The sequence below is a fragment of the Parambassis ranga genome, chromosome 4, assembly GCF_900634625.1.
Source record: "Parambassis ranga chromosome 4, fParRan2.1, whole genome shotgun sequence".
In the NCBI taxonomy this organism is placed as follows: Eukaryota; Metazoa; Chordata; class Actinopteri; family Ambassidae; genus Parambassis; species Parambassis ranga.
Window position 1 is genome coordinate 13308419 of NC_041025.1, and position 27308 is coordinate 13335726.

General features: G+C 39.6%; 1 protein-coding gene across 3 annotated transcripts in view; it reads left to right on the plus strand.

Annotated features, from left to right (window-relative positions):
- Positions 1-3627: 3627 nt before the first annotated feature.
- pex5la (peroxisomal biogenesis factor 5-like a) overlaps positions 3628-27308 on the plus strand; it is a 75640-nt gene continuing 51959 nt past the window's right edge. For all 3 annotated transcript variants that reach the window (XM_028404515.1, XM_028404516.1, XM_028404517.1), the window contains exon 1: positions 3628-4046. In XM_028404515.1, the coding sequence (XP_028260316.1) occupies positions 4026-4046 (21 nt within the window). In that variant the 5' untranslated portion in view covers positions 3628-4025. The remainder of the gene's footprint in view (positions 4047-27308) is intronic.

Below are 27308 nucleotides of genomic sequence, written 5' to 3' on the forward strand. Positions count from 1 at the left end.
TGCAGTTTCTATTTGATCATGAATTGAGGTGCAGAAATTGTGTTGACTGACAGTCTGTGACCTGTTGCTGTGTAACTAACTGGCTGTATGTACATGGCTCGTGGAGAATTGAGGGAAATGTGTGAAATTATACAACATTACTCTGAAGGTACATGTGGTATTTTGCTATATGCTGCACAGGGAGGTGTGAACACAACATGCCAGTGCCTCAAGGGCCGTAGCACTGATTCAGTCATACAAGTCCACGTGTGATTTGCCCACATGTTCATGTACAGCTGCATTTAACCTGTGACGACACCTGTCAGCAAAAAAGGTGATACATAGACTACAGCGGAGATTTTAATTTTTAATCTGACCATTTGTCAGATGAATATTTAGTCTGGACCTGCTAGTAATAGGCTCACCAAATGTAACAGTAACTAATCTTGTCCTATAAATTTTTCTATTAATTCATAACATCAAGTCTAAGGCCATACATCAATCTATGATGACATATTTGACAAAAAAAAAACACACACATGTAGGGTGTCTCAAATACAAAAACAGCACAATGTTTTGAACATGAGTAACACCACTGCTGCTAATGAAGGTAATAACTATCAATGACGTCTCACACACACATCTGAAGTGGCACTACGCACATCACTTCAGGTGTGATTCTCTTGACAGAAACTAGTGGGGTTTTTTTTTTGCAAAAACTGCTCACACATGATGTAGTAGTTTTGTTTTCATCACTGCTGCTGGATTAAAAAACAAAAAGATACGGATGTTTTAAGACAAGTTGACATAGCATGCTCCTCTGTAGTGACCTGTGAAAAAGCTTAAAAATAGCAGGATAAGTAGGATAGCTGCAGAGCAAGTTTATTTACTTTAACCTTATCCACAGCTGAGGCAGGATAATATTTCTCTCTCTTCATATCTGCAGGGTTTCGTGTAAAATGTGTTTAAAATCCTCATCAACATATCATAAACAAGATATTACAGCGCAAAGCCGCGCAAACAGGGTGAGGCTGTACTGTATGAAATTACCGTAAACATGATAATGACATTGTTACAGGCTATTTTTAGACATAGATTATGTGTATATGCACATGGTAACCCACAAACACTGGCCTCTGTGTCTGTGTCACTATTTAGTCACAGTATAGAAGATTCTTGCTTTTTTCACTTCTCGTTCTTTCAGTGGCTGTGTAGGGTTCAGTTTTATAAAAAGATCATTATCTGGGTTTAAATAGACCCTTTCATAACATAAATCATGTTAAGAGGCAAATGTTTCCCATCATCAATCAGCGCCTCTGTCCCTATTTTATTGTTGTTTAATTGTTTCTGGTACTTACTTATGTAAATGCTGATCATCAATATTAAGTCAATATTATGTTTGTGAGATACTCCTTACAACCTTTCCCATGATAATTAGCTTTAGCCATAATAAAAGGCCGAGAAATGGCAGAACCAGTACAAAATGTAAGGGTTAAGATTTATTTTAGTCTCAGCATCTGTCACTGACATGGGAAGTTGACTTCGAGCTAAACTCCAGCTTTTTCCATCAATTTATATGTTTTTCAGCTATTTCTAAAGCTTCAGGTTAAACTTTTTACCAATGATGCCAATTATTGATTTATTCCACTCAATTTCCTGCTCAGTATTCATGAAAGCTCAGCGTCTCCCTTCCAGCTGGTACATTTCCAAAGATAAAACATTTCAATTTGGCTGAAATAATTTGTCTGTCAGAGAGCACAGACTGCTTCATTGTATGGACAAGAAATCCCTCTCATCTTAACAGTAATTATATCCTCTGTGTGTCTGTCAACACAAAAAGATTGATGGCTGAGGCAGATTAAAAAAAAATACAGATTCACAGTCCAACAAAATCTAAAAGTAGACTGAGGCCAGCACATACCCACCTGTGAGTCATGTGAGCATGAATGTGTAATCATTATTCATTGATAAAAACACTTGGTAGAGAATGTGACAGAATAAGAAGATATTGCTACACAGCATTTCAAATGTATGCATATGTGTGCTTTTGGAAAATCACATATGCAGGAACACAGAGCCTAATAATCACATTGATTTTTTTGCCTGAGGGCTGGAATTGTTTTCATCTGGTGAGGCATGAAGAACATCAAAACACAGAGGATGAAAAACGGCTACTGCACTTCTGGTGTATACACATTACACTGAGAGTATGGATAGTTTCATAGGAATAAAATCAAACCTCTGACAATGACAGAGGGTTAAAAATGACAGAATATTCCACTGATGCCCAACCAGCAGTAAAGGTGAAGGAGAAAACACTTAAAGCAACACAAACTATTTTTATGTATTTATTTATTTTGAGTGAAGTTAGCAAAGAACTCTGATATTAAAAATTCCCAAAGGTGAGCCAATAAAGCCTGCCATGTTTCAACAGAAGCCTGAACAGACAGGTGTAAATGATCTAATCATAGCTCACACACCAGGCTGTCATTATGCAATTGCTTCTAATCCGTGTCCTCACCACTAGATGTCACTAAACCACTCACACTGGTCCTTTAAAGTGCACTTGTCCTACAGGAGCGAATGAACCCTCTATAAGAAGACAGCTGGACTTATTGATTGTAGATCATTCACTTCTCAGCAGTAACAGACACAAGAGCTGCAAGGGTTTAAAACAGTTTCCCCTGGCTGTCATTTTGAAGGTGCCGGTGTGACTTGTAGCCTGCAGTGCAGCTGTAACTCTGTATAACACTCAACCCGAGCACAGCGTATATCACACAGATGGTAACCTTCACATTAGTGGCAATACGGTCCACTGTGATCCTTAAAGAGTATCTTAGTTAAATTTTTGCATGTGACCTCTTTCACATATTCAAACACCCTTTCTTTAGAAGATTGTATCACTACACACTGCAGCTCAGTGAACAGAAGAATCCACCCCTGAGGTTATGCCTATACTGTAGTCTACAGTATAGGCATAACCTCAGGGGTGGATTCCTGCTTCTATACTGGACATAAAATGACTGGACAGCACACAGTACACCTCTCCTTATACATAAATCCTCTCTGTACATGATGTCCTGTTGAGGTATATGTTGAGTTTTCTTTCTCAGAAGAAGCAACATTACATTTCTCAAAATCTAAAGCAGCTGCTTTAAGACTAATGCAGGCACATAAATATAATCTGTTCTAGTTCTACATAATTAATTAGAAACTATATGATTGCATAGTTTTAGTCATGTAATTGTTTTTCCCCACTAATTGGGCATCTGGGAGCAACAGCTAATGTGTTCATCACATGTAGGAGTGAGGCCGCTTTAGCATTTAATTAGGAAATAACATTACACAATGCAAAGAGATGAGTAAGGTTAATCTAAAGTTTCAACATTTGGAATCTGCAGATTGTAATCAAGAGGCAAAGTGGTGCTATTAGAGAAAAATCTATTTAAAATAAGCTTGATGAGTGTGATTCTCTGAACATGTTCTGAGTCAGGAGGAAAATGTGCTTGTGTGCCTCCTTGTGGAGTACGTCAGCACTGGAGGAGGCACCAGAGGGCTGGGTTAGAGGGAGTAGTTGGCAAACAAGAGAGAGGAGCGCACTATAAGAAGAGAATGAACCGTCAAAACATTTAAACCACAGCCGGGAGAGGAGAGGAGCGGGAGAGGAGAGGGAGTGACGCTCAGGATGAAGACTTAAATCGCGGAGATTTTTCTTTCTGTCTTTCTTTCTTTCTTTCAAGGACCGCAAGGCTTCGGTATTTGTTAAAATCCAGCGTCAACACATAATAAAGAATCTGCAAGGTGGGGGGAAAAAAAGTGCAGTCGGACGTCGCGCTCCTCTCGCACCTCGGTGTGACCGCACACACAGAAACCCTGGATGAAGTGTGAGCTTCAGCACCTGAGGAGAGGACAGCTCCGCTCTGTCTGCTCCTCCGGACCCCCCGCGCGGTAAAACTCTTTCAGCCCGGCTCACACTGCTTCTGCAAGTCTGGAAGAAGTGCAAAGATCGACCGACGGAGGGATCCGCGACTGACTGTGTGCTCAATATGTACCAGGGGCATTTACAGGTAAGAGACCACCGTCTGCTTCCTGATCATTCCGCATGACAATGAACAAAATGAACTGATGTGAACCAGGCGTAGTTCATGGTGAGGGCATTTGAGATATGAGATAATCACGAAGCAAGTAAAGACTGCGGGGATCTTTACTGTAAAATCACACACTAATCCAGCTACATTATTTCCAACATCCACTGAGGAGACACAGAGAGTGAGAGAGCCACTGTAGCGCGCCTGCTGCACGTGCAGGCGGATGACAAAGGTAAACAGGAGGTGATACATACACATCCGCAACAAATAAGTAGTTTCTAAACGTGCTGGCTTATGCTCACGTGATGCTGACGTTAACTTTTATACAGTGGCCACCAGCATCTTGTGTTACATCATTAGATATTCTCCTTCAGCTGCTTCCAAATCATGTTTGATGTACAGTAATAATAATCACACACTGTCAGCTGCCCATATAATCCAAAAACAATAATCTCTCCTCAGTGGTTAATGATAGCCTCGATTGAAATTAATTGCTCACTGCTGGTTGACAGAGATACTCCAGGCTCCCAGACAGTTGATTATGTAATAAAAGGCCACTCCTGAGTCAGTACACAGGAGCAATAAAGTCTAAAATTTAATATTTTATGATATATTCCTCAAGCAGCAGTATTCATTGAAAATGCATGAAAAGATGGTCAGCAGTTACCACATTGTTTGGGGTCAAAGAGAAGCCTAAAAAACACACACATGGAATTAAAGGTTAAACATATTCCTTTTTTAACTTAAAGTTTTTCATGTTCCATCCCATGCCTCAATTATCAGACACTCTGTGTGTTTCTCATCATATGCATGTAAGTCACTACAGTGTTAGCTCTCATCAATGAAGCACGATACTGCTCTTTCTCAGCCATTATATGAGGCTCATTTAGCAGCAAATGTCCAGTGAATGCAAAGCAGAGGCTCTATCAGTCAGATATGTTTGCTTGCGTAACTGATGCGTTCATCTTGACCACACTTTATCCTTGAAGATAGTGTGCCTGCCTGTCAGTGTGCGTGTGTGCATGAAATCTGAGCTACACAATTTTGTGAGGAAATGCCTTCAGACTGGAAATGCGACCTGGGTGTGGACGAACATAAAGAAAAATACAATATCTCTCTTTTAATTTATAAGTCCACACTGCATTATATGATGATTTCAATTTATTTGTGCAAAGTGAAACTTCCAAGAACATTTTGCATGCACTTTATGTTAAAACCACTGTAAAATAGCACAAAAATTAAATAAAATCTTCATCTATGCTGTAACCACTGAAGGAAAGCTGAGAGTTGTGAGTCTCCCTAGCTCTGAATTTCAAATGAAGCTCATACTGTACACAGTTTTTACTGTAACACTGAGGCAGCATCCGTTGCTAAGCTATCAGGTTTTCATCATCACAGTGTGAGTCCCTAACACAGTTAGATGATTTGTCACTTTATGATTGTTGCAGTTTTTATTATTCCTCTGTGACCTCGTGCACTAATAGAACAGCATTAGGGTTTTCCTTTGTATAAGTGCTGAGAAGCTGCACACAATGATACAATATTGCATGAATTAGATACCTTGGCATGAGCAGAGTCTCATGATAGATGCCAAATGTTGTCCTCATGGTGAGGATCAGGCTCTGTGCTGCCTAACAGAAATACAATGCTGGACTGCTGTCTTCTATTTCTCTATCATAAACATAAAAGGTAACCCCTGCATGTAAGTAATGCATGTGTTTAGCATGGGGAGGATTGGCTTGCTGTATCAGGTGTTGGAGAAGACTGATGCAGTTTAAGAAAAGCAATTTAGAGGTGTGGATGTCGGCCTCATTGCTCTTTCTGCAAAGGTGCAACTGAAGATGCTGTGAGGCGAGCTGATTCAGCACAGCTGCTCAGTAAGCTATACAAGACATATTGTTTCAGTCACTGTGTGTGTGTGTGTGTGTGTGTGTGCTGTAGATTGAGGTTTGCTCCTTTGACACACAGTGTTACAGACCGTTGTCTTCCAGCTTTGGTGTTTATGTTTGTGGTTAATCTAATTAAAATACTGTGCATGTGTATAAAAAGTTATTGCTTAATGGAAGTTATGCTTCGAGGCCTTTGGATATTTGCTCTGTTAAGCACAACATGATTACATAATTTGATTACCATATCTCGAGTCCCCCGAGGGAGAGATCTTGGATGGATGTTATCGTTGATCAGAAGTAGATCAAGCCTCTGAAGATCTCAGTCATTCCACATTATGATTTTATTAGACTGCTGATTTATTCATTCAGTTTACTTTATTGGGAAGAAAACTGTTTGTTTAAAGACAGCTACCCTACAGCCTCTCATGTGACCTAAAAATTGCTGAGTTGCATCATATCAATGCAACCAAGATGTGCCGTCCCAAAATTCTAACATTAAAATGTGATAAATCAGTGTAATAAGGTGTGAAGTAACATGTCCTGATCATTTAAAATATTCAAATTGACACACAAAGAAAAATCAATCCTCCTAGAATATTAATTAGGCAACAGATCCAATAAAAACAGGCCAATCAATTAAATCAATTAGTTGACACACAGGGGTGACAGGGCATCACAACACCAGCAGGCATCTATAAAAGCATTGCACCTAACACAAACGCATTATCGGCCACGACCTCTGCTTTAATCTTCCAAAGCTCCTCCTTTATTCACTGTTCCATTAAGAGACTGTCATCAAGACGGCTCCCACAGCCCGCCGCGGTCAGCTTCAGGCACGACAGCATTTTCCACTAGTTTAAAGGCTCCTTGATTTAATGAACCGTGGTCTTGATTAAGAGCGATTTAATAGGCCCAACTATTTCAGGAGCCAGGATAATGAGTAAAATCAGGTGGTATCCGGCTGGAACGAAGGCTCCACAGGCAGAGCTGCTTCTCCTTGTTTGAAGATGTGTGTGTGGCAGGGCCGGAAACTAGATGCCTCATACAGCACAGCTTCAAGTTTTAAGCTCGCAAGCTTGAAGCCGACAGTTTTAACATTCTTCCCCCTTTTGTTTTCCCTCACATGGCTTCACCTTCATTCAACCTGCCATATTTTAAAGATTTAAAGATAAAATCCATTTGAACAAGGTCTCGATGCAGCATGAATTTGAAATGACTTACTCATCTTCTGGCAGCTAAAGTTCAGCTCTGACAGCAAACACCCTGACCTTCACAGCATATGTCTTAAGAGATTCCTGCATCACTGGGATTCTGATGTTATTTGTAGGGAAAAAAGGGGGAAACGGTTTATTTAAAATGTCTGCAAATTTGAACTCAAATACTGCCAGGACATGAGACAGAGGATGCCAGCTGTTCTGAACTTTGGTCTGAAGTTGATGTTTTAGTGTTAGGTGGCTAAAATCCAGCCTCCAGTCACTGCTGAATTGAAGGGTGGGACATAATGGGAATCTCTCCCCTTTCCTGGATGAGTAGTTAAGGCTCTATAGAGGCCCTGAGCAGCTTGTGGAGCTCATAAAGCCGACTAGAGGGTGACTAAGATGGATTCAAGCATTCATCAGCAGCTGTTGTCGTATAAGCTGATTGAGAAGAAAAATGGCTGTTCTTCTTGCCAACATAGCATGAAAACTCGGTCATTTTGGTATTCACTGTCATGTGTCATGTGTGTACAATACAATTCTTTCTACAAAATAAATAATGATGAAAAAACATGAATATTCAGGCTACATGTGCATTTGCAGGACACATAGAGATATGAGAGGTTGGCAGGGAAGGGGTAAGAAGAAGGAAAAACAACATGTATTTTTAATATGTAAATTTAAAAATCTGCTCCTCTGCTGACCAATCTGCCCCATGCTGAGAGTCATATTGTCATCACTTTATGTCTAACTGGGATGATGCAAGCAATCATGACTGGTTGGATATACGCTATACATTGTCCCACAGCTGAATACAGTCAAGGTTTGACAGTATTAAAACATGCCAACAATCCTGCTTTCCCCCCCTCAGATGTTTGAAGGCCATCTACTGGCAGCCTCCTATTTGGATGTGTGTGAATTCACATCATTTATTGTTACAAACACAGTTAGCTGTTTTAAAATGTCAGATGAAGTTTCATATAGACCCACCCCAATGTGACAGGTATGAGAATACCTGTCACAGAATATATGTGTGCCACGTGTGTGAAATTTGGCATAATTTACTGTTCACCATTTGCGTATCTAATCCCTGGTTAATATCCTGGTTTAACAAAGGCATGTAGAGCTGTGATGGGATTGAAATTACTAGATTAGGACTTCCTGAACATCCGCTATTCTCCTTACAAAACTGTCAGAAATATTTACTTTATCTTTTTACATCATAAGGTTTATATCTTAATGTTTGACAATGATTTTTTTTTGTCCAAGGACTGGTATTATTATCAAACTATTCACTGATTAGTTTGTGAAATTGGCTGTTGCGATGTAAGTTTGAATCCATTTTGGAATGTAGAAAATATAAAATACTTACTTTTGGAAATGAGATGCAAAAAGTGTCTCCCAATGTAACAACAATGGTAAAAGTTTGGCATGCAGAGACGCTTTACACTTAAAAAGCCAGCATCACCGGTGTGTAGCCATGTTACCTCAGCAACCAGTGCAAATACTGGTGATGTCTGGACACACAAATACAATCTGATCACTTGCAAATAACAGTACGGACACTCTGTCCCACTGATCTGATTTGAGAAACAAATCAGATTTACCTCCAGTCCAAACAATGTCTTGAATCTCGAGTCAGCACCAAATAAATAAATAAAAACACCAGTGCATGAAGGAGAAAAATGTCACTCTCACCTTCCCATAATGAGGGTGTTTGTTTGTTTTGCTTCAAAGGACAAAGTGATGTAGGAACATTTCTCACATGTGCAGCTCTTTGCTGCTATACTCCAAACAGTGATAGGTTTTCAATAATCAATAACAGTAAAGTATGCTAGTCTTTTTACACTCAAATAGACAAACTTGACAAAGGGAGTGGCAGCACAACATTCAGGCTGAATGTCAGGGGACTTTCTCTGCCTGAGCAGGTGACACACAACTCAAATGTCAACACAACATAGCAAGCTCTCTCAAAGCAAAACACCTGTATCTGAGAAGGGATACAATCAATGTGAAGCACCCAAATTCACAGGTTCACAGCTCTACATCATCGTCTCTGTTGGTAGATTTCCTCTGGGTGTCTTTGTGCTCCAAGTCTGTTAACACGGCAGCCCTCCCAGCCCCATGCCGAGAGTCCCCTGAGCTACTGTACAAAGCCACATTTTTTTCCCTCTCAGAAAAGTAGGACAAGCCCCAGCATCTTGTCACCGGGAGCAGAGGGGGTGCGCAGAAGAATGGGAAGCCCATCCATCTCTCCTGCCCAACCCATTCATAATAGTCATTCTCCAACTGGGAATTAATTTGCTCCAGAAACCAGGCGTCTCAGGGCTGGAGTGCAGAGAGAGCATGTGTTTGGTCCTCCAGGGAGATATGAGTCATCATGGATGAGAGCTGTTGATAAACAAATATGCACTTCACTGTGCCAGATGTGAGAAGGATTTTTACTTCCAAGTAACTGTCCAGTACAATGATACTACACCCCTAATCTGATGATTTACAAAATACTGTAAAAAAACATGTTCTTAATTGTTTTATTCTACCATCACCAGGCTTGATATAATAAATAATAATTCTGTCAGTATGGTCACATTAATCAGCCTATTATAAATCAAGGCCTAAAAGATTAATCACAAAATAAGATTTAATTTGCAATAAAACCTACAAAAGTAGAAATAGATGGTTGCAAACAGCCATAACTGTTATGAAATGTCTCTTCATCTGCTGTTTTTAGAGTTCTAAGTATGTATGCTGTAAATCCAGAAATACAGCTTGTAACATAAATCTAGCTCAACTAAAGTTATGCAGAAGTGTCAAAAACTGGAAGGGACTGGCTTTTAAAGCATTAATGAACATCTTAACAGGCTAGTACAAAAAACATCTCTATAGATAAGTTACCTTTTGTGACTTAAAAAAACTTAAGCTTCCAGTTTCTTCTTTATCTACCCCTGCTCCACACAGCCAGAGCTTCCCGGGTGGACTCCAATCCGTTCTTTAGAAACCACATTGTCCATAGTTATATACAGTTACATATATGGTTGTGACTTTACGCCCCCATGTGTGTGTGAACTCTGACTGGCAGTCAGGAATGGTTTTAGAAATGTTTTGATGTGTGCATCTTCCCTTTGTAGCACTGTGTGGTAGGCACCCCTTCTGCTAATGCTGCTTATTATTTTTATAATAATCAACATATAAACAGCTCATCATTTCAGCTATAAATATACAATCACAATAAGCCAATCATGTTCTGCTTTTATTTCTGGTGTCGATAGAGAATTCTCATTAAATTTTTAAAACTCCCACAGTTAAAAAACAAGGTTGTTCTATTTTGTTGTCAAGGTGCTATAAAAAATTGAGGGTGGATAGGGAGGACAGGCTGTAGTGAGCACTGAGTTCCATCCAGAGGCTGCTGGGAACACAAACACAGCACTTGTATTCATCGAGGCTCATTCTAATGGTTGCTCTAATGTGAGAAGCCATTTTTGCGCCTTGAGCAAGAGATACTCATCTTTTTGATTCACCGCCTTCCAGCATCCTTCCTCTACATCTAAACGAGCGGCAGCATCTCTGTCTTCACCCTCAGCCCTTACACAATAGCTCTTCCTATTTGAGCCACTGATCTTGTCAGATAATTGCAGTAGAACGCTCCACAAAAAAAAGAAAAGAAAAAAAAAACACAAGGTCTGCATGTTATTACAGCAATTAGCATGTACCCACAAATACCAATTATATCTCTCGCATGATCACCACTAATGACAATTTCAACACTCTGTCACGGCCCTGCACTTACAACAGAGCGCAACCCAGCAGTTTACAGCAGGGAAAAACAAGCTGTTAGTGGGAAGTCAAAATAATGAAACATAAACGGAGGCTGCTCTAATTCCCTTTAAATTAATCTTCAAGAGCTTTTTGCCACATGTACCAATAATCAAAGCATTTTAAAGCTCTCTTGTGTAAGGCTGTATAGTGGAAAGGGGAACCTTTAATGTTATTTGCACATGAATGAAGAATGAAGTGTGAAGGATAATGATACTGCATCAGAAAAATGTGGCAGTTTTACTCTCTTTGTAGAGAAAACTGAGAATATGGAATTTGTTTAGTGCTTTATGCTGGGTGGATTTACAGCAGTTGTTCCCCTAAGTAAAGGGAAAATTGGAAGTCAGATAGAATTAGAACCATTTCCTCAGTTGTTGACTGAGAGCTTTTAAAATCCACTCAAAGCATGTTTCACCTGCCTACAGGTTAGGGTAATTTGGTGAAATTACCATGTATTTCTATAAAATACCTATGATAGGTGCAGTGAGCTCCCTGGCAGAAGTTGAGGGCTGGGCTGCAGAGTGGAGCATAGAGAGGAGCTGTTGTACAGATGGGATGTGTGTGTGTCCAAGTGTACACCAGCTGAGAGGTCTGAAGGCAGGAAGGCTTTTTAGCTGAGCAGGACCGACTCCTCACCTGGAGCAGTCCCACAGGCTGCAATTTGACTCCTCCTTACCTCCTGCTTGAACATGTGTAGGTTGCAGTATTTTCCATCCATGTTATTAAAAATACACATGCAGTACCTGCAATATTGTGCATGTGTGCATCTGTGCGCCCTTGAGCTTTCATGGCATGTTCACACAAGTGTAGATAATGAGGCAAGGCATGGATGTGAGATTCATATTTCTCCACATGACAGGAACTGCAGTGTGCCAAAGAAGAGGTCGAAAGGCCCTGCTCCCCCGACTTCTCTCCATACATGCAGGGAATGAACAATGTGACTTGGCAGCTGAGAGTATGATGATATAGTACATCTATCAAATTAGGAAAAATTTAAGTCTCACACAGTACACAAACATCAGGAAAACATAACGTGTGCATATTTCTCCAGCCGCATTTCTACATGCTTATGTGGGTGGGGACTCTCCAAGATGGAAGCCGAAAAATAGCAACTGCACGATAGGAGCAAACTTAACAGCGACTGAAAACAAAACAGGTCGTAGTGTCAGGGCGACTCAAACCTCAGATTCCTGAGTCCATGTACCTTCGCCATCCCTAACCTGCCTCCTGACGTCGGATGAGGTCAGGCTATACAATGTTATGTTCCATTATATGATTAATGTTGTACATAGTGATGTATGTCCAGTAATATATCCATGTTTTGTTAGCATAAACATAACCATGTGTCATACCTGATGGACTGCATTATGTTATATTATTGAGTAATGAAATTATTTCCCAGACTATGAAGACAGAGGAAGTGATAAAAAAAGAGGGTGAGGCAAAGTTTACTTCACTGTAGTGGGTGAGTTAAGTGGAAGTGATTTCATTACGAAGAGGCATTTTTGTTATTTTGAAACAAGTGAAAAACAAACAGCACAACTACAACATGAAACAAAACAAAAGAACATCTCACTGAGTGCCTTGTTAAAGCACATCTATTCATTTCCGCACTCCTCATCTCTTGTGGCACGATGAACATTGTTCCATTGTATTTTGCAATTCATTCGTCTCTCAGCGTAATCCATCACTGACAAAGGCAATGTGAGTGCAGGTGTTTCTGTGAATCTGCAAATCACCTGTGTGGCTTGTTGGTGATGAAAATGTCTGGTTCAAGTAATGAACACACCGGACTTTGTTTTACTTTTTGCTGCTTTGTATCTGATGGTTTTGTTGAACCATCACACACACACTCACACACCAGTCAAAGTCATCTGACGGTTGTACGATTCATGTAACTCTTTTTCTAATGTGACAGTGTGCTGAACATGTCAGTTCAGAGGTGCAATGTACAGTAACACCCAGGTAACGCAGTTTCTACGGCTGTCATAACAATTGACCTTATGCTCTCAGAGACCTTTTTTAGACTGGTAAAGACAAGATGTCTCAAAATGCCAATGTTAACCAATGTTTTATATGGAAGCAGTGAAAAGAGAGCAACATGTTTTCCACTGCAAAAATTCTGGACTAATAGATGCCACAATATGCCATTCAGACAGACATCATATTAACATCCCAGTGCTTTAAAATCTATCTTGTGAATAACAAAATCTCCTTTGAGCAAGAGCTGAAAGAGGCAAAACCAATCCATGATTATATTTTTTATATTTTAGAGAAAGTTACATGATTTATCCTGGAATATGAAAGACAACAACAGAGTTATTTTCAAGGACCCTAAAACCTACTTTTGTTTGGTGCTACTTCTCGTAAGTGTTGAAAATTCATAATAATTTGTGCTATTCTGGTTCATACCATATTAAATGGTAACTCACAAGTAAAACAATAAATAGAGAAGCTGCAGATAGTATCCCTTACTATATAGTGTTTGCTCATTAATGTCATGTGAAATAACTGATCAGGTCATTCTAAGCCTTCTGGTTTCACTCTCATCAACAAAATCAATGATTCCACAGCTAAAACTATGGCAGATTTCCTTCTGAGGATCCTTCTGCGGAGCCAACATGAAACCTACTTTCATGCAGTTAATGTCTGCAGTCACGTCAGCCTGATGACAACAGTCAAGTCCTTTACAGACATGCAGCTTTATTCCATTATTCTGATGGCATCTGAACATGCTTCATGGCTGAGTGAGCATCCTGGTCACTTAAAAAAATCATTTTCAACATCTCCCAGATATTTAGAAACTAAAAAGGCAGACCTCGAAGGACCTGCAAAGGTTTTTTGGCCAGGCATATTACAACATATAACTAGTCGAACAAACCTTTAAAATCGTTTTTTATTTCTCGAGAGCCCAAAACTTAAGAATGTTATAAAACAGGCCCAGTTACCAAGCTGACCCAAATCACATCTGATTGAATAAATTATGAATAATAGCCTGCTTTCCAGATGAGTAATGAAAATATTTTAATGACGAGGCAGTTTTCAGTTTAAACCATATACTAAGCAGTATATTCTTATATAAAGATGTGTATTTAACACAGAGACAATTATTGCAAATGTTTGCTTTGGTTAAGTGTGTAGTTATAAGTGAAAAAAATTTATATATATATATATATATATATATATATATATATATATATATATATATATATATATATATATATATATATATATATATATATATGAAGCCAGATTTACACAGCCTTGTACATATTACACAGATCTCATTGACATTCTGCAGTATAAGAAAGTGATGTAGCTTAGCCATGTTAGAAAAGGAAAATAATCCACCAATACACCAGGGGAAGGACGGATCGCTGAATGGAAATAAACTTTCAGTACAGATAATGAATCACCATCCACTTCTATTTACACACTACTATTTCTGCTCTGCTGAAATCCCCACTGTGATTCATCTCTGTAGACATTAACATGCTATAGAACTGGGTTATTAGAAAAAAAACTATTAAATGTATTATTTAGATACAAGTTAGAAAAGCAAAGCAGGATTCCTTCGATGCAGTTCATCTGGAGTTGAGACCTCACTTAAAATGATTTATCTTGTTCCAGCTCACAGAAAAGGAAGCTCTTGAGATAAGAGTTGAATGTCTGTGGTGCTTAAAGCATACCAGTAGTCAGTGGAATATTTTTCTCCAGCTTGGCAACACTGTTTTGCTGCCAGTCAAACTGCAGAAAAATCGAAAAGCGAAAGAGTCACAAAAATGTCTTGATTTCATCTGTGGTCAGTCAGGCAGCAGAACTCAGCAAATCAACACGACTATCTTAAATCAACTGCACAACTATTCACAACTATTTGGTCTTGTTTCACCACAAGCCCTCTATTCTCTCTCTAATCTGCAACTTCATTATAAAGTAAAAGCAATGACCACATCATGCTGTAGTGCTGCAGCTCCTGAGAAATGCTTTAATGCTTCTTTCACATCGTTGTCATTTAAACTGATGAGGCATTTTAAACCCAGAGCAGAAGCTGGTAACCTTTCTACTTTCAACATTTCTTTACCTACGCCTTTCTCTCACCTTGCCCAACCTCAAGAATGCTACCACGTCAATTAAAGCCTGTCCTCCAGCTATCATATACTCCAGGGTAGTTAGACAGGCTGCCACAGAAAAGGTCAGTCAAAGCCTTAACAATGGTACAGAGAGACACAGTGAGAGGAAGAGGGGTTGTTGGGATGTGACAGGAAGAACTGAAACAAAACAACAGCAGGTCAAGACATTACACCTTAACTTTTTAAAATGAGAAACAATCATGAAGACTTTGTTTTGACAACTTTAAAATGACAACTTTTACTTTCAGTTGCTGTTTGGTTTTATTTAAACATCAAACTTCTTGGTTAGGTCGGCAAAAAAATTACTGTATTTCAGTTATAAAACTTAAGCCACATTACAAGAGCAGGACTACTAGCAAGTTTCAGCTCCATCTGCTAATTATACAGCTTCATGGCCTTAAATGTAAATCAGTCTTTTATGTACGGCAGAGGAAGCGTTCAGGCTTTGAAGGGTGGGATCGTGCTTGCTATTTTCAATGCACTGGTGGCAGCCTCTTTCAAGGCCAACAGCTTTAACAACAAACTGAGACTGTTAGAAGAAAAATATGTTGCAGCTATCAGAAATGAGATGATTGCCTCTTTGCAGCATGTTCATTATTACAGTTTGTTCCCCTCTGCATTCATTTGCAGCACAAACTTTTTCCAGGAGCCAGCCAGACAGCAGTGAAGATAGAAACTCTCCAGTCTGGCTGAGAGATAGTGAAAAAAGCTGTATGACGTGATTACGTGTGCCTCACAGCCCCTTGTGTAATCAGCACCGCTGTCCACATCTAATCTTGTGTGAAGAGCACCCTGCCACACCCTGGCTACACACACACACAACCAGCTGTCTGTTCTAAATGACCAGTAAAGAAATTGTCTTTTGATGATGAACTCCTCAGGGGGGTGATTTGCACCAGAGACCTGACATTTACACACAGAAAGCACACTGTAAAAACGATAACTAGCGGTTGTTGATCTTAATACAATTTAAAAATTGATGTGACTCAAAAGTGAACCTTTGCTGTATGCGACGATGAAAAACATGTTGTCTCAACATGTCTGTCTCTAACTGCCTCTACACTCATATTTTCTCGTCAGCTCAACAAAGACATGAGAGTTGGCATTTGAGCACCTTGCTAATGCAACTCTCTCACTTCACATACGTCATCTGCGCATGCGCATTACACCCAGCCTTTCAGTCTGAGCGGGGAAAGAAGCCCTGTTCAGCCATTTTGTCTTCAGCAGTGACTGGATTGCCTGCCTTTGAACAGTTTTTCTGCATTTTTCTGCATAAAACGTAAGTGTATGTTTTTGTGACTACCTTAACAATGAAAGAATGTTTCACGATGTTGTCCATCCTAGCTTAGTATTTCAGATTAATGAATGCGTTGATTAGTTTAAGGAGGCCATAGTTCGTGACTATGGGGGTGGGGTGGTTTGTGGGAGGTTGTGTGTCTTTAATGTGGACAGAGAGAAACATTTAAGGGAAGAGTGGCACAAATGTGTGCCAAAATACGCGTTCTTTTTCGGTCAGTTACAGCAAGAATTACGTATTTTCGCGGCATGGCATTATAAGGCGCAGTCTCAATTATGGGGTCTATTTCTGTATTTGACACATACATAAGGCACACTGTACTATAAGGCGCATGTTAGCTAAAACATACCAGTACGTAAATAAAAAGGGAACGGGAGAAAAACAGTGAGTTAAGTCTAACTTATTTATTATGAAGAAATTACTTTTTATATAATACAGATGCAGCTGATTGGTTTGTTACTCCCACGTTATTCTGCATAACAATTTGAAATGTGTATGTACAATTTTCATGCTCGCCTGTGGCGCTCCAGTGATGTGCGATCAGACCCTTGCGTCTGAGCTTTAAGACAGAGAGTTACGTTGCGCTGTAGAAGTGAAAACCCAGGAAACCTTTCCGCATCCGCTCACATCTCTATCAGTAGTGATTCAGTAAAAACCGGCTGGATATCAGTGAGGAGAACCGGTGCAGCCTCTCTCCGTCGACGGTGGCAGTGACAGAGAAACGGCGTGTGTGTTTCTATGGGCAGAACAGTGGCTGCTGCTGAATACCTGTTGTGATTCGAACTTTATGTTCACACTTTATTAATAAATAAAGACCGTCTTCGGATATATGTTGTCCCGCATTTTAATCAGATGCACCACAGTGATTCCTATTTCATCCACCAGTAGCTGACTTTACTCTTATTACAACAATGTACAACAAACAGGAAACAACTGCGCGAGTTAAAACCTGCCAGCTTCCCTCTCATCACTGTCACAGTCTCTGTCGTTGCCGGCTGGCTGTTCAGAAATTATTATTGTTATTGCTCAGAAATTATGACGGCAAAAGAAGCTCGGAAAACAGTCAGTGCAGATACATGAGTTCACGCATCACGCTAATGTTTGAACTGAAAGTAGGATGTATGTTATGCTTTTTATTCATAATGTTATTTAGTCTGATAGAAAACCTTATACATTAAAAAAACAGACGAGGCAAAAAAAAAAGCATGTATGGTTTTGTTAATGCTTCAAGATATATCATACTGGCAAAATTGTTGTTTTGCAAATGAAAAGGTCTGCAACGAAACTGATTGTGTTATATGTCTCTTGTGTTTCAGGAGTTGATTGTATGCAGTGCAAGTTTTGTAAGTTCACAAGCTCCAGTCAAGACACTCTTTTGAAACATTGCCGTCTTCACCATGGAAAAGGTGCGCAGTGGCCTTGTGTTCATATAGACTGTGTTTGCGTCTTCAAAACACCTGGTGCCTTAAGGTCGCACCTCTCTAGATTTCACACATCTGTGAAAACTGATGAGAATTCAAGCTTTCAGTGTGAATTGTGTGATTATAAAGAGGTTTGCAGTACTAAAACTTTTTTTAACCATCTTGGACATCATTTGAACAATCGTGAAACTCTAAAATGTCCCTTTCTAAAGTGTACATTTGAAACAAATAAACGCTCATCCTTTAGTTCTCACCGAAGTCGAAACCATAAAAATTGTACACTTAAAGATATTCGAACTAGAGCAAGAGCTGATATTGAAGAACCATTATCTGATGACAATGCAGGGACCTCATCATCTCATCTCAGTAGTTTGAGACCAGATGACTTTGAAGAGATTGCAGAAGTTGTAGATTCTGAGACACTCCAGCACAAATTGGCCTGTCTCTTTCTGTCTATGCAAACAGTGTTGCACGTCTCTAGAGATTCAACACAAAAGATTGTAGAAGAGCTGCATAACCTGCTGTGTTTTTCTAGCATTCAGACCCTCAACAGTGTCAAAGATATCCTTGCAAAGCATAACATTGAGACAAGTGAATCTGTTTTAGAAGAAATTCATAGAGCTATAGTTCAGAGTAACCCTCTTGTTTCAACAACATCACCTAAAGGTTCCTTGTCAACAGATCACAGAAGAGACTTATATTTCAAGAAATACTTTCATATTATAGAACCCACTGAATATCTCTATATCACAACACATAAAGAAGCTTATGTTTATGTATCAATTACTAAGGTGCTTGAGTCTTTGTTAAGGTGTGCTGATTTTGTGAACCAAGTTGTCTTTGATCAGCAAACATTGTCTGGACATTTTCAGTCTCATCGAGACGGAAAGTATTATAAAGAAAATAAGCTATTGGGACAGCAAGACCTTTCTCTCAGTTTGGCGTTGTATATTGATGAGTTTGAGGTTTGTAACCCGCTGGGCACCTCTAGAAAAATTCACAAGATAACTGCAGTATATTGGGTTCTTCTGAATTTGCCAGCCAAGCTCAGATCAAGTCTCACTTCAATTCAACTTGCTGTCTTGGGTAAAAGTGAGGATGTTAAACACTATGGTTATGAAAGGTTTCTTGAACCACTGATTAAAGATATAAGGTGTCTAGAGGAACAAGGAATTTTTGTTAATTTTGTGGATCAGTATGTCAAGGGCACTGTCTTTTGTGTGTGTGCAGATAACCTTGCAGCACACAGCCTTGCAGGCTTTCAGGAAAGTTTCATTGTTGAGAAGTTCTGTCGGTTTTGTTTGATAAGCCGGGACGAAATTACAGCTGTTGACTTAAGTGATTTTCCATTGAGGGATATTGATCACCACAACACTTTTGTGGAAGAACTTATGCAGAATGAGAAACTTCAAAGTATTTGTGGGGTAAAAGATGACTGTGTGCTGAGGAAAAAATTACTTTTCTTTCATCCAATCACTGGATTTCCTCCAGATGCTCTGCATGACCTCTTTGAAGGAGTTGTGCCTGTAGAACTATCCCTTTGTTTGAAACATCTTATCTCCAAAGGTTACATTACATTTGACGTACTGAATGACTGCATAAAAGCATTTCCTTACAAGTATTCAGACAAAGTAAACAAACCACAAAAGATCCCAAAAGCAAGCTTTGAAAAAGGAACAATTGGTGGTAATGCTCATGAAAACTGGACACTTTTGCGCCTGCTTCCTTTCATAATTGGGACAAAGATACCAGAACAGGAGCCTGCATGGGAGATTTTAATGGACCTTAAGGAAATTGTTGACATCGCAGTGTCCCACAGGCTCTCGGAGGAAGCACTGTTTTACTTGTCCTCTAAACTACGTGACCATCGGAAGTTGCTCTGCAGCACCTTTCCAGAGTTCAAATTCAAGCCGAAACACCATTTCATTGACCACTATCCACACCTCATCCGCTGTTATGGACCTTTGGTAGAATTATGGACAATGAGATTCGAAGCTAAGCATAGCTTCTTTAAAAAGGTGATCCATGACACCCATAATTGGAAAAATGTGCTGCTCACTCTTTCTTCAAAACATCAGCAAATGATGGCATTGCATTTAGACAGTCAGAAAATTTTCAAGCCACAGCTGTATGTTGAATCTGTAAAAGAGGTCAAGGTTTCGGAACTGGAAATATCACTTAAGTGTGAAATTCAGAAGAAGTACCCACATCTTGACAGTGTGTCTTTGTCTAAATCAGTTCACCTGCATGGAACTCGGTATGCTGAAGGCATGATTGTATCTGCTGGGCAGTGCAGTGGTCTCCCAGAATTCCACAAGATTGTGGCCCTTCTTGTCAATGCTGAGCAAGTGATATTCATCTGTAAAAGACTTTCTTCTTGGTATATTGAACATTTCAGGTCATATGAGCTTGTTGAAGGTCACTGTGTTGAACTCTTACTCCTGGATCAAGATTTGCTGGTGGATTATCACCCTCTCGCAGCCTACACAGTTGGCAGAAAGCTGATGGTGACCACAAGGACTTTCATTCTTCAGTAAAGGACCTCAAGAAATGGTATGTAGTGTGACAAAACGCGTCATCCCTTTGTTCGTATCATTGAATTTATTTCTGTGGCACTGCATCTTATAGTACAGTTTTATTACTCCCCTGGGCTGATACTTCTAATATTTTGAGATTAAATGATAAGCTGATAAGCAGATGCAACAAATAATCAAATACTTTGACTATAGTTACAGTAGTTTCTCTCTCCATTTTTAAGGCTTTGTTACTTCGTGTGGTTATCTCTCCAAAAGAAGCCCAGCGACTCCAGCTTTCTGAAGTACCAGAATCTGTGGACCAGCTTGTTGCTGTTATTAAAGAGAGACTGGAACTTCAAGGTGATTTTTCATTGCAGTTTGAAGATCCAGACTTTGGAAATGCACCATGCAATTTGACAACAATGTCTGAACTACCCCCTGAGCGTGCAGTCCTGCATGTTGTTTGGGACAGTGATTCTTCTTCTCTTAACCAGTCTATTGGTTCAGTGTCCTCCCTCGATACAGCCAGTGTCCACTCTGATATCGGGTCTAGCTTTACTGATTCCATCCAGACCAATTTAAGGCAGGTCACACAGTGGCCCTCTCCCTTTCCTATCCCTAAGTTCTCATATGATGTGGAACTAAAGTTGCGAAAGGGCAACGACATTTATGAGAATTCAAAGAAGGGCCTTGAGGTAACCAGAGAAATCAAAATAGAAATTTTGGACAAAATTGCGCAGGCCATTTTTGAAATCAAAAGCTACCCCGAGAGAGATGAGCTGGAATCTGTTGCTTCTTCACTGGTTCTCAAGTATCCATGCCTGAGGGAGCCAGGTAGCATCACAGGCTATGAGGGATGGAAAACAAGCATCAAGTACAAGCTTGGAAACTTCAGATCCAAGCTGCGTCGTGCTGGCTGCAATGAGGTGGATGTAAACAGCAAAAAAAAAGGTGGTGCTGAGGACAACAGTCCATTCACCCTGAAAAGGCCCAAACGTGGAGAGGTTAATCATGTTCCAGATTATCCGCAACACCACAATGATTTGACTCTTGAAGAGGAAAGACTTCACCTAATTGAAGAAATGAAGAAGAAAAGAAGGGACACATCACTTATACAGCACAAGATGGAAATGACATTTTCTCTAAGACGTAAAGAGATCGTTGAGGGGCAGCCCATGGTATCAGAGGTCCAGGAGAGGTGGCCTGCACTTTTTTCGTGTGAGCAGGTAAGACTGAGATTGGTGTAATTGTTTGTCTCACATGCTTACAGTGACTGCAATTGAGAATGATTGATTTGTACTTATCAACTGTAAATTACATCACTTCCTGCTTTTCAGATTTCTCAAGAATTTCGTCGGATCACAAGCAAAGACCTCCTAGAGTCATTCAGAGCATCCCTCGACATTTATGTGCCTCGCCTACTGAAACTGTACCGGGCTAGGAAGGGGGCTTTTGGCCAGAAAATGGAGGATATCCTTGATACACTTGATGAACAGGTAATTTAGTGTAAACGTCTGAAGCTAATGCATTTATAAATTAAGGTATATTAAGTAAACACTTTTCACACATAGACCATCAAACCCCTGAGTTTGATGTCAGAGTGTGTCAGCAAATGCAAAGGGTTCATTGGTGACATTTAATAACTAATAATTGAATTATCATTTGTAAACATTTATTTTTAAAGCAAGCACAACTGCTTACTAGATACAATAATTGACTACCTAACATAAAAGCGTAAGTACAAGGCCTTTAGTACAAGTACAAGGTTTACATTTGCAAATTAGTCTTTATCTATGCTAATTTTCTTAGATTTTTGATCTAGAAATCCAGAATCTAAACAATTTTACCAGTGAATGAATGAAATGTATTTATCCCATGTCTAAGTTCTAAAGCATGATCTGACCTGAAGTGATTTTAGTTAAATTAAAGATGGCACTGTATTAATGGATTGATTGTGTTTTTCTGTTGAGACATCAGACATTCTGGCTCATAGAAAAACAGCAGCTCTGAGAGGACTCCCCATCTTTGTCCGAGATGACACTTCCAAGTTTTTCCTGGAATGTTCAGTAAGTATTCTTAACAGTCAAAACATGACTGTGTGATTTCATAGCCAATGCATTTCAGCCAGTGCAGAATTCAATTTTTTACTCTTATCCAAAGAGCAACAGAAACAATGAAATGTTACCAATTTTAATATAACCTTGTATACAATGTATTACCTACTATAAGTCTCTACTCACATAAAAAAGACATGTTCCTACTAGAGTAACGTTGCATAATTTGGGGTGAAATGGTTGTGTTTACTCCAAAGTGTTTCTTAATGTAGCCTCATTGTGTAGTTGTGGAATTATTCTGTCTCCTAGTTGTCATTAACTCTAAATCATGTTTCCATTCTGTGTTTCCTCAGACTACTCATCCAGAGGAACAGGTGGTTCGTGATGTGACTGTTGCCATCCTCACTGTTTTTGAAGATGACGATGCACTGAATGGAGTTGATGTGGCTGTTGTGTTGGAAGGGGCCATCATCCTACAAGACTTGCCGGACATCTGCACTGCCTTTGCATATCTTTTTGGCCTGTTGTACACTATGAACATTGATTATCCGAAGGAGATGTCCTATACATTTGAGGCAGTCCAGTTCATCTTTTTTGAACTTGGTTCTCGATGCTCACAGCGCATAAGGTCGCTGAAAACAAAGCTATTGCTGTAAATAGAAAGAGCAAAATGTTGGAGGTGTCTGTTGCCAGTTCACAAAATGTGTCAAAGGGTTATATTCTGTTGTGGCCTAACCAAATATTATTGTCACTGTGTAGTTTGTATGTGCTTGCAGTTTACTGAAGCAGGCCAGTCATCTTAACCACTGAAGTTTTATAGGTATTTCTGATCAAAGAAGTGGTGCTGTAATTTTAGTTTTTTCCCCCCAGACTCTTTTATGTGGCAATGACTTTAACAACTTTTAGTTAAGAGTGAACAACAGTTGCGGAGGCCTGGTGAGTTGTATGACGGCACATATTTAAAGGCCAGACACATGTTGAATGCCTTGTCATTTTGCCAATAAAAGTATAGGCAAAGTTTAAGCTGTGCTGTTGTCATATTTTACAGCATATTATTGACACAATAACATATATATGTGAAAACGTGTCATGTTAATGCTCCAAGAATATCATTGTTGGTCTCACAAAAATATTTTAGTTGTTATAAAAGCAGAGTTTTGTCATGTTGAAGGAAGAATTGTTTGTTTATACCACAATATTATTTATCTGTGTTAAATGTGAAAATACAAGGTATTTAAATAAGAAAGTAATTGTTGCTCCAACCCAAATATCCTTTTTAGATAAACTAAGAACTCCAAGTTGGCAGAACTCATATTGTAACTAGAAAATTTTAGTTAAGTTGACAACTTAAAAAATTGTTGACAAAACTCAAAAATCTATCGCAGCATGTTGCCTTGAAAATTTGAGTTTTCTCAGCCTTTTTATTTTTACAGTGCAGTAGCCGCCTCTCATCACAAATAACCACTCAAGGTGCCGAGTGACCCCACATGGGTAAATTATCATACTGAATTGCGCCATTGCACTGATGAAGGCATGCACTTTACCACTGATTGGTTGGTCATGTGATGTTTACAGACTGTTATTATTCAAATTGTCAAAACATCAAAACTTTAAAAAAAGCTGCTTTTGTTGGGATTTAAAAATAGAAACATGCCTGAAAGCTAGTGTGAAATATGAGGGGTTTTTTTCAATCGATGATTTGGCACAAAGCCAGCTGAACTGTGTGAAGGAATCCCTCCGATGCGTCCTTGGCGGGCGTTTGTCCCTGCTCAGAATGCAAGCTTCTCATTCTATCATTCATGCTAGACCCCTAATAATTACAGATGAAACAAGAGACTGGAAGCAATTCTTCTTCTGTCATATTTCTCCTCTGCATTAGCAACCAAAGCGGCAGGGCTTGATGTTATAACGCCTTTATGTGAGGCTATGAAGCAGCTCAATGACTGTCAATGGGATGATTTATCAAGAGCTTGTGTGGTACAAATAAAATAATCTGGCATTGAAGGACATCTGTTGCAGTGGGACTATGCACATTTGCCAGAGGGTGAGATTATAACAGATTAGCCTAATGACATGTGAGGCTAATGGGCTGCCTTGCATTGATTCATTGTTTCCTGAATGAAACAAGAGCCCTCTTGGCTTTCTGACGTGACCAGCGGGTGCTTGGAACGATCCACAAAAAAATAAAGGAGGAAAAAGACAATAAACAATAAGGCCAACAGCAAATTAAACCAATGAGAAAGACTACAGAGAATTGGAAATAACTGGCTCACGAGCTGCTGTTAGTATCTCACCTTGCACAGCTGCTCTGCACGAATGGCCATGGTTTCCTGAAAATGTCTGTTTTTGTAATGTTTGGCTTAGTGCTCACAGTCGTATCAGGACATCAGTCTTCTTCCGATAAAGGGACTGCAGGAAAATCCAGCCTGCTCTGAGCTCTGCCAAAGATAGAAGACGGAACACTGGCACCGTTTTTTGATGCCTCCTTTTCTTGTGACAAATGGCATCCAGCCACACTGCCCCCTGATCAGAGTTTGATTTACTGTTACGGATTTTAAAGGGATTACTGCTGATTTTAAGTTAAGACCCTTGAAACATTTAATCTTAAAAGTGAGAGAGACGCCAATATGTTGCCTCTACATTTTTATGAAATTTTCCTGAAATACAGAGACAGAGGCCGTGTATCGCTCTGTGTCTTTCTTACTTTGATGACTTCCAGCCTTCAGTGAAAGCATTTATCATCCGACGGATTTCTCGTGATGGTGGTGGACGGGTAATGAGCTGCCTGTGGGTGTTGCGCTGTCTTTCTGTCTTTCTCTTTATCACATGCGCACACTCAGGTGGGCCAGCGCTAATCTGCACACCAACCCACTCTCACACACACTCAAACATAGAGACATATTGAAAGAGCTATTGTAAAACATTCTCACAATAGAGAACCATCTATAACAGTTGGCAGCTCCCATTTAAGGCACGCTCCTCTCTTTGGGTCATACATCGTTTTGATAGATTTGTACTATTACAATGTGATGATCACAATGGAGCCATTAGACGGTTGACTGCACCCTTTTTTTAAAATGAAATGACTGTGCACGCCTTGCAGATACAGTGTGGCCTGCAAATTCATTCACAATATTGTGTCCATGGAAAAAAATAGAACTGACAAGCAGCTCTTCACTGTCAAGGTCCTGAAAATTTCCACTTCACTTCCACTCAGCTAAACAACTAGCATTTTCAGGACTCGCTGAACTTTTACCGTAAATGCTTTTAAAACATCAGCAGCCACAAATGATTTGCTAAGTGCACGATGACTGCTTAATGGTTCCCCCCTAGATGTGCCTTTACATTAAGTTTGCATAATGTTTGAGGCTCTGGTTTCTTTTTAAAAACTTAATTTTAACCCCTCAGAGTTACAAAGTTGACAGCAGTGGTGTCCCTCTCTGACAGATGTTTCACTATAAGGAACTTACATTAAAACACAAGTGGTCACTTGAGGCTGGCCTTAAAAGCAAGTCAATCTCCAAAGACATCCATGTATAAGTACCCTACTTAACAGCAGAGATAAACACATTTGCAGCAATGTATAAATAGTCACAAAAAATATCTTCTATATTCATAACAACTGTGATTTTCTATTCAGTCTTACTGTTTTATATAACGAAGAGCCATATTAAAATGACAGGTGCCTTCTCTAATGTCTGTGTGTACTGAGTAATAAAAGAAACATAAGGTAGAATTAAAAAGTTATATAATATGAGATTGTAAAGCTTAAGCTGGCAGTCTGAAGTGTAGCTCTGCCTTGTATTTCTAATAGTTTTTTTTTAATGCTTGCTTAATCACTTGGATCTGTTTAAACACTGGAAGTCCAAAAAGCTTCTTGGCTCAGTTTTTACCGATAACAGTATCAGCCCAAATAGGCGCAGATCCAGATAGTTTCTTTAGACAAAATGCCTGACTGGAGCAAACTGTCAGTTCACTTTAAATTACTTTAAATTTAAAGAAATTCTGCTATAAATGATCAAAACTAAACCTATTATGTTAAGAAGTCAAATATAAAATCATATCATGATGAAAGCAATAAGAGCTCTCCATGAACACTTATTAATGATTGCATTGCTGTCATATTCTCAAGTAGTCAGACCCTTTCATGATATGTAAATGCCTGCATCTAAAGAGCATTCATTTCCTCTCGCCGCATGGTTGAGCATCCTCAAACAATAAGCCATTACTGGCAGCCTATCTCGTTTACACAGCAGGACTACAATCCATTCCAGTAAAGGGCCAGTGAATGAGAGGCAGGATGGGTGACAGCAGGGAGGTGGGGTTGATTGTCAGTGTGACACCATACTAATCAAAGTGGAGGTGTGGGAGGAGCTACTATCATTTTAGCAGACCTACACTTGACCTTCAACTGCCATGTAATGCACTGACTTTACATTCCTGCCTTATCTGTTTTTCCTCCCAATATTTCCTTCCATCATGTGGATCAAAACAAACCATATGCTGGCACACATAAAACAAACTGTTCAGCTCAGAGCTAACTTGGCCAGACTGGTTTCCTAAAAGGGCTAAGAAGTAGTCTTGATCAGCAGTTGTGATGCTGTTGATGTTGTTGTGATGCTGATGCTTGCACATAGTGACCCACTCTCCTCCTCTTCCTCATCCCCCCAACACATCTCTATTCCTGCAGCAGCTGTTTTCAAAGGCTTTAATTGGCCAAAGTCACTCAAGGTAACAAGGGCCTCATGGGCCTGTGTCTGGGCCACCTGATTATCGTGTCCATGTGTGTGTGTGTACCAGTGGAATAAAGGTATCACCACAGGGGTATCCAAGTCAACAAACGAGGATGAGATGTAATTGGCTTGTGGTAATAAAATGACTTAAATAAGGAATTGCGTTATTTGGAGCCCTATTTTTCTGCCAAC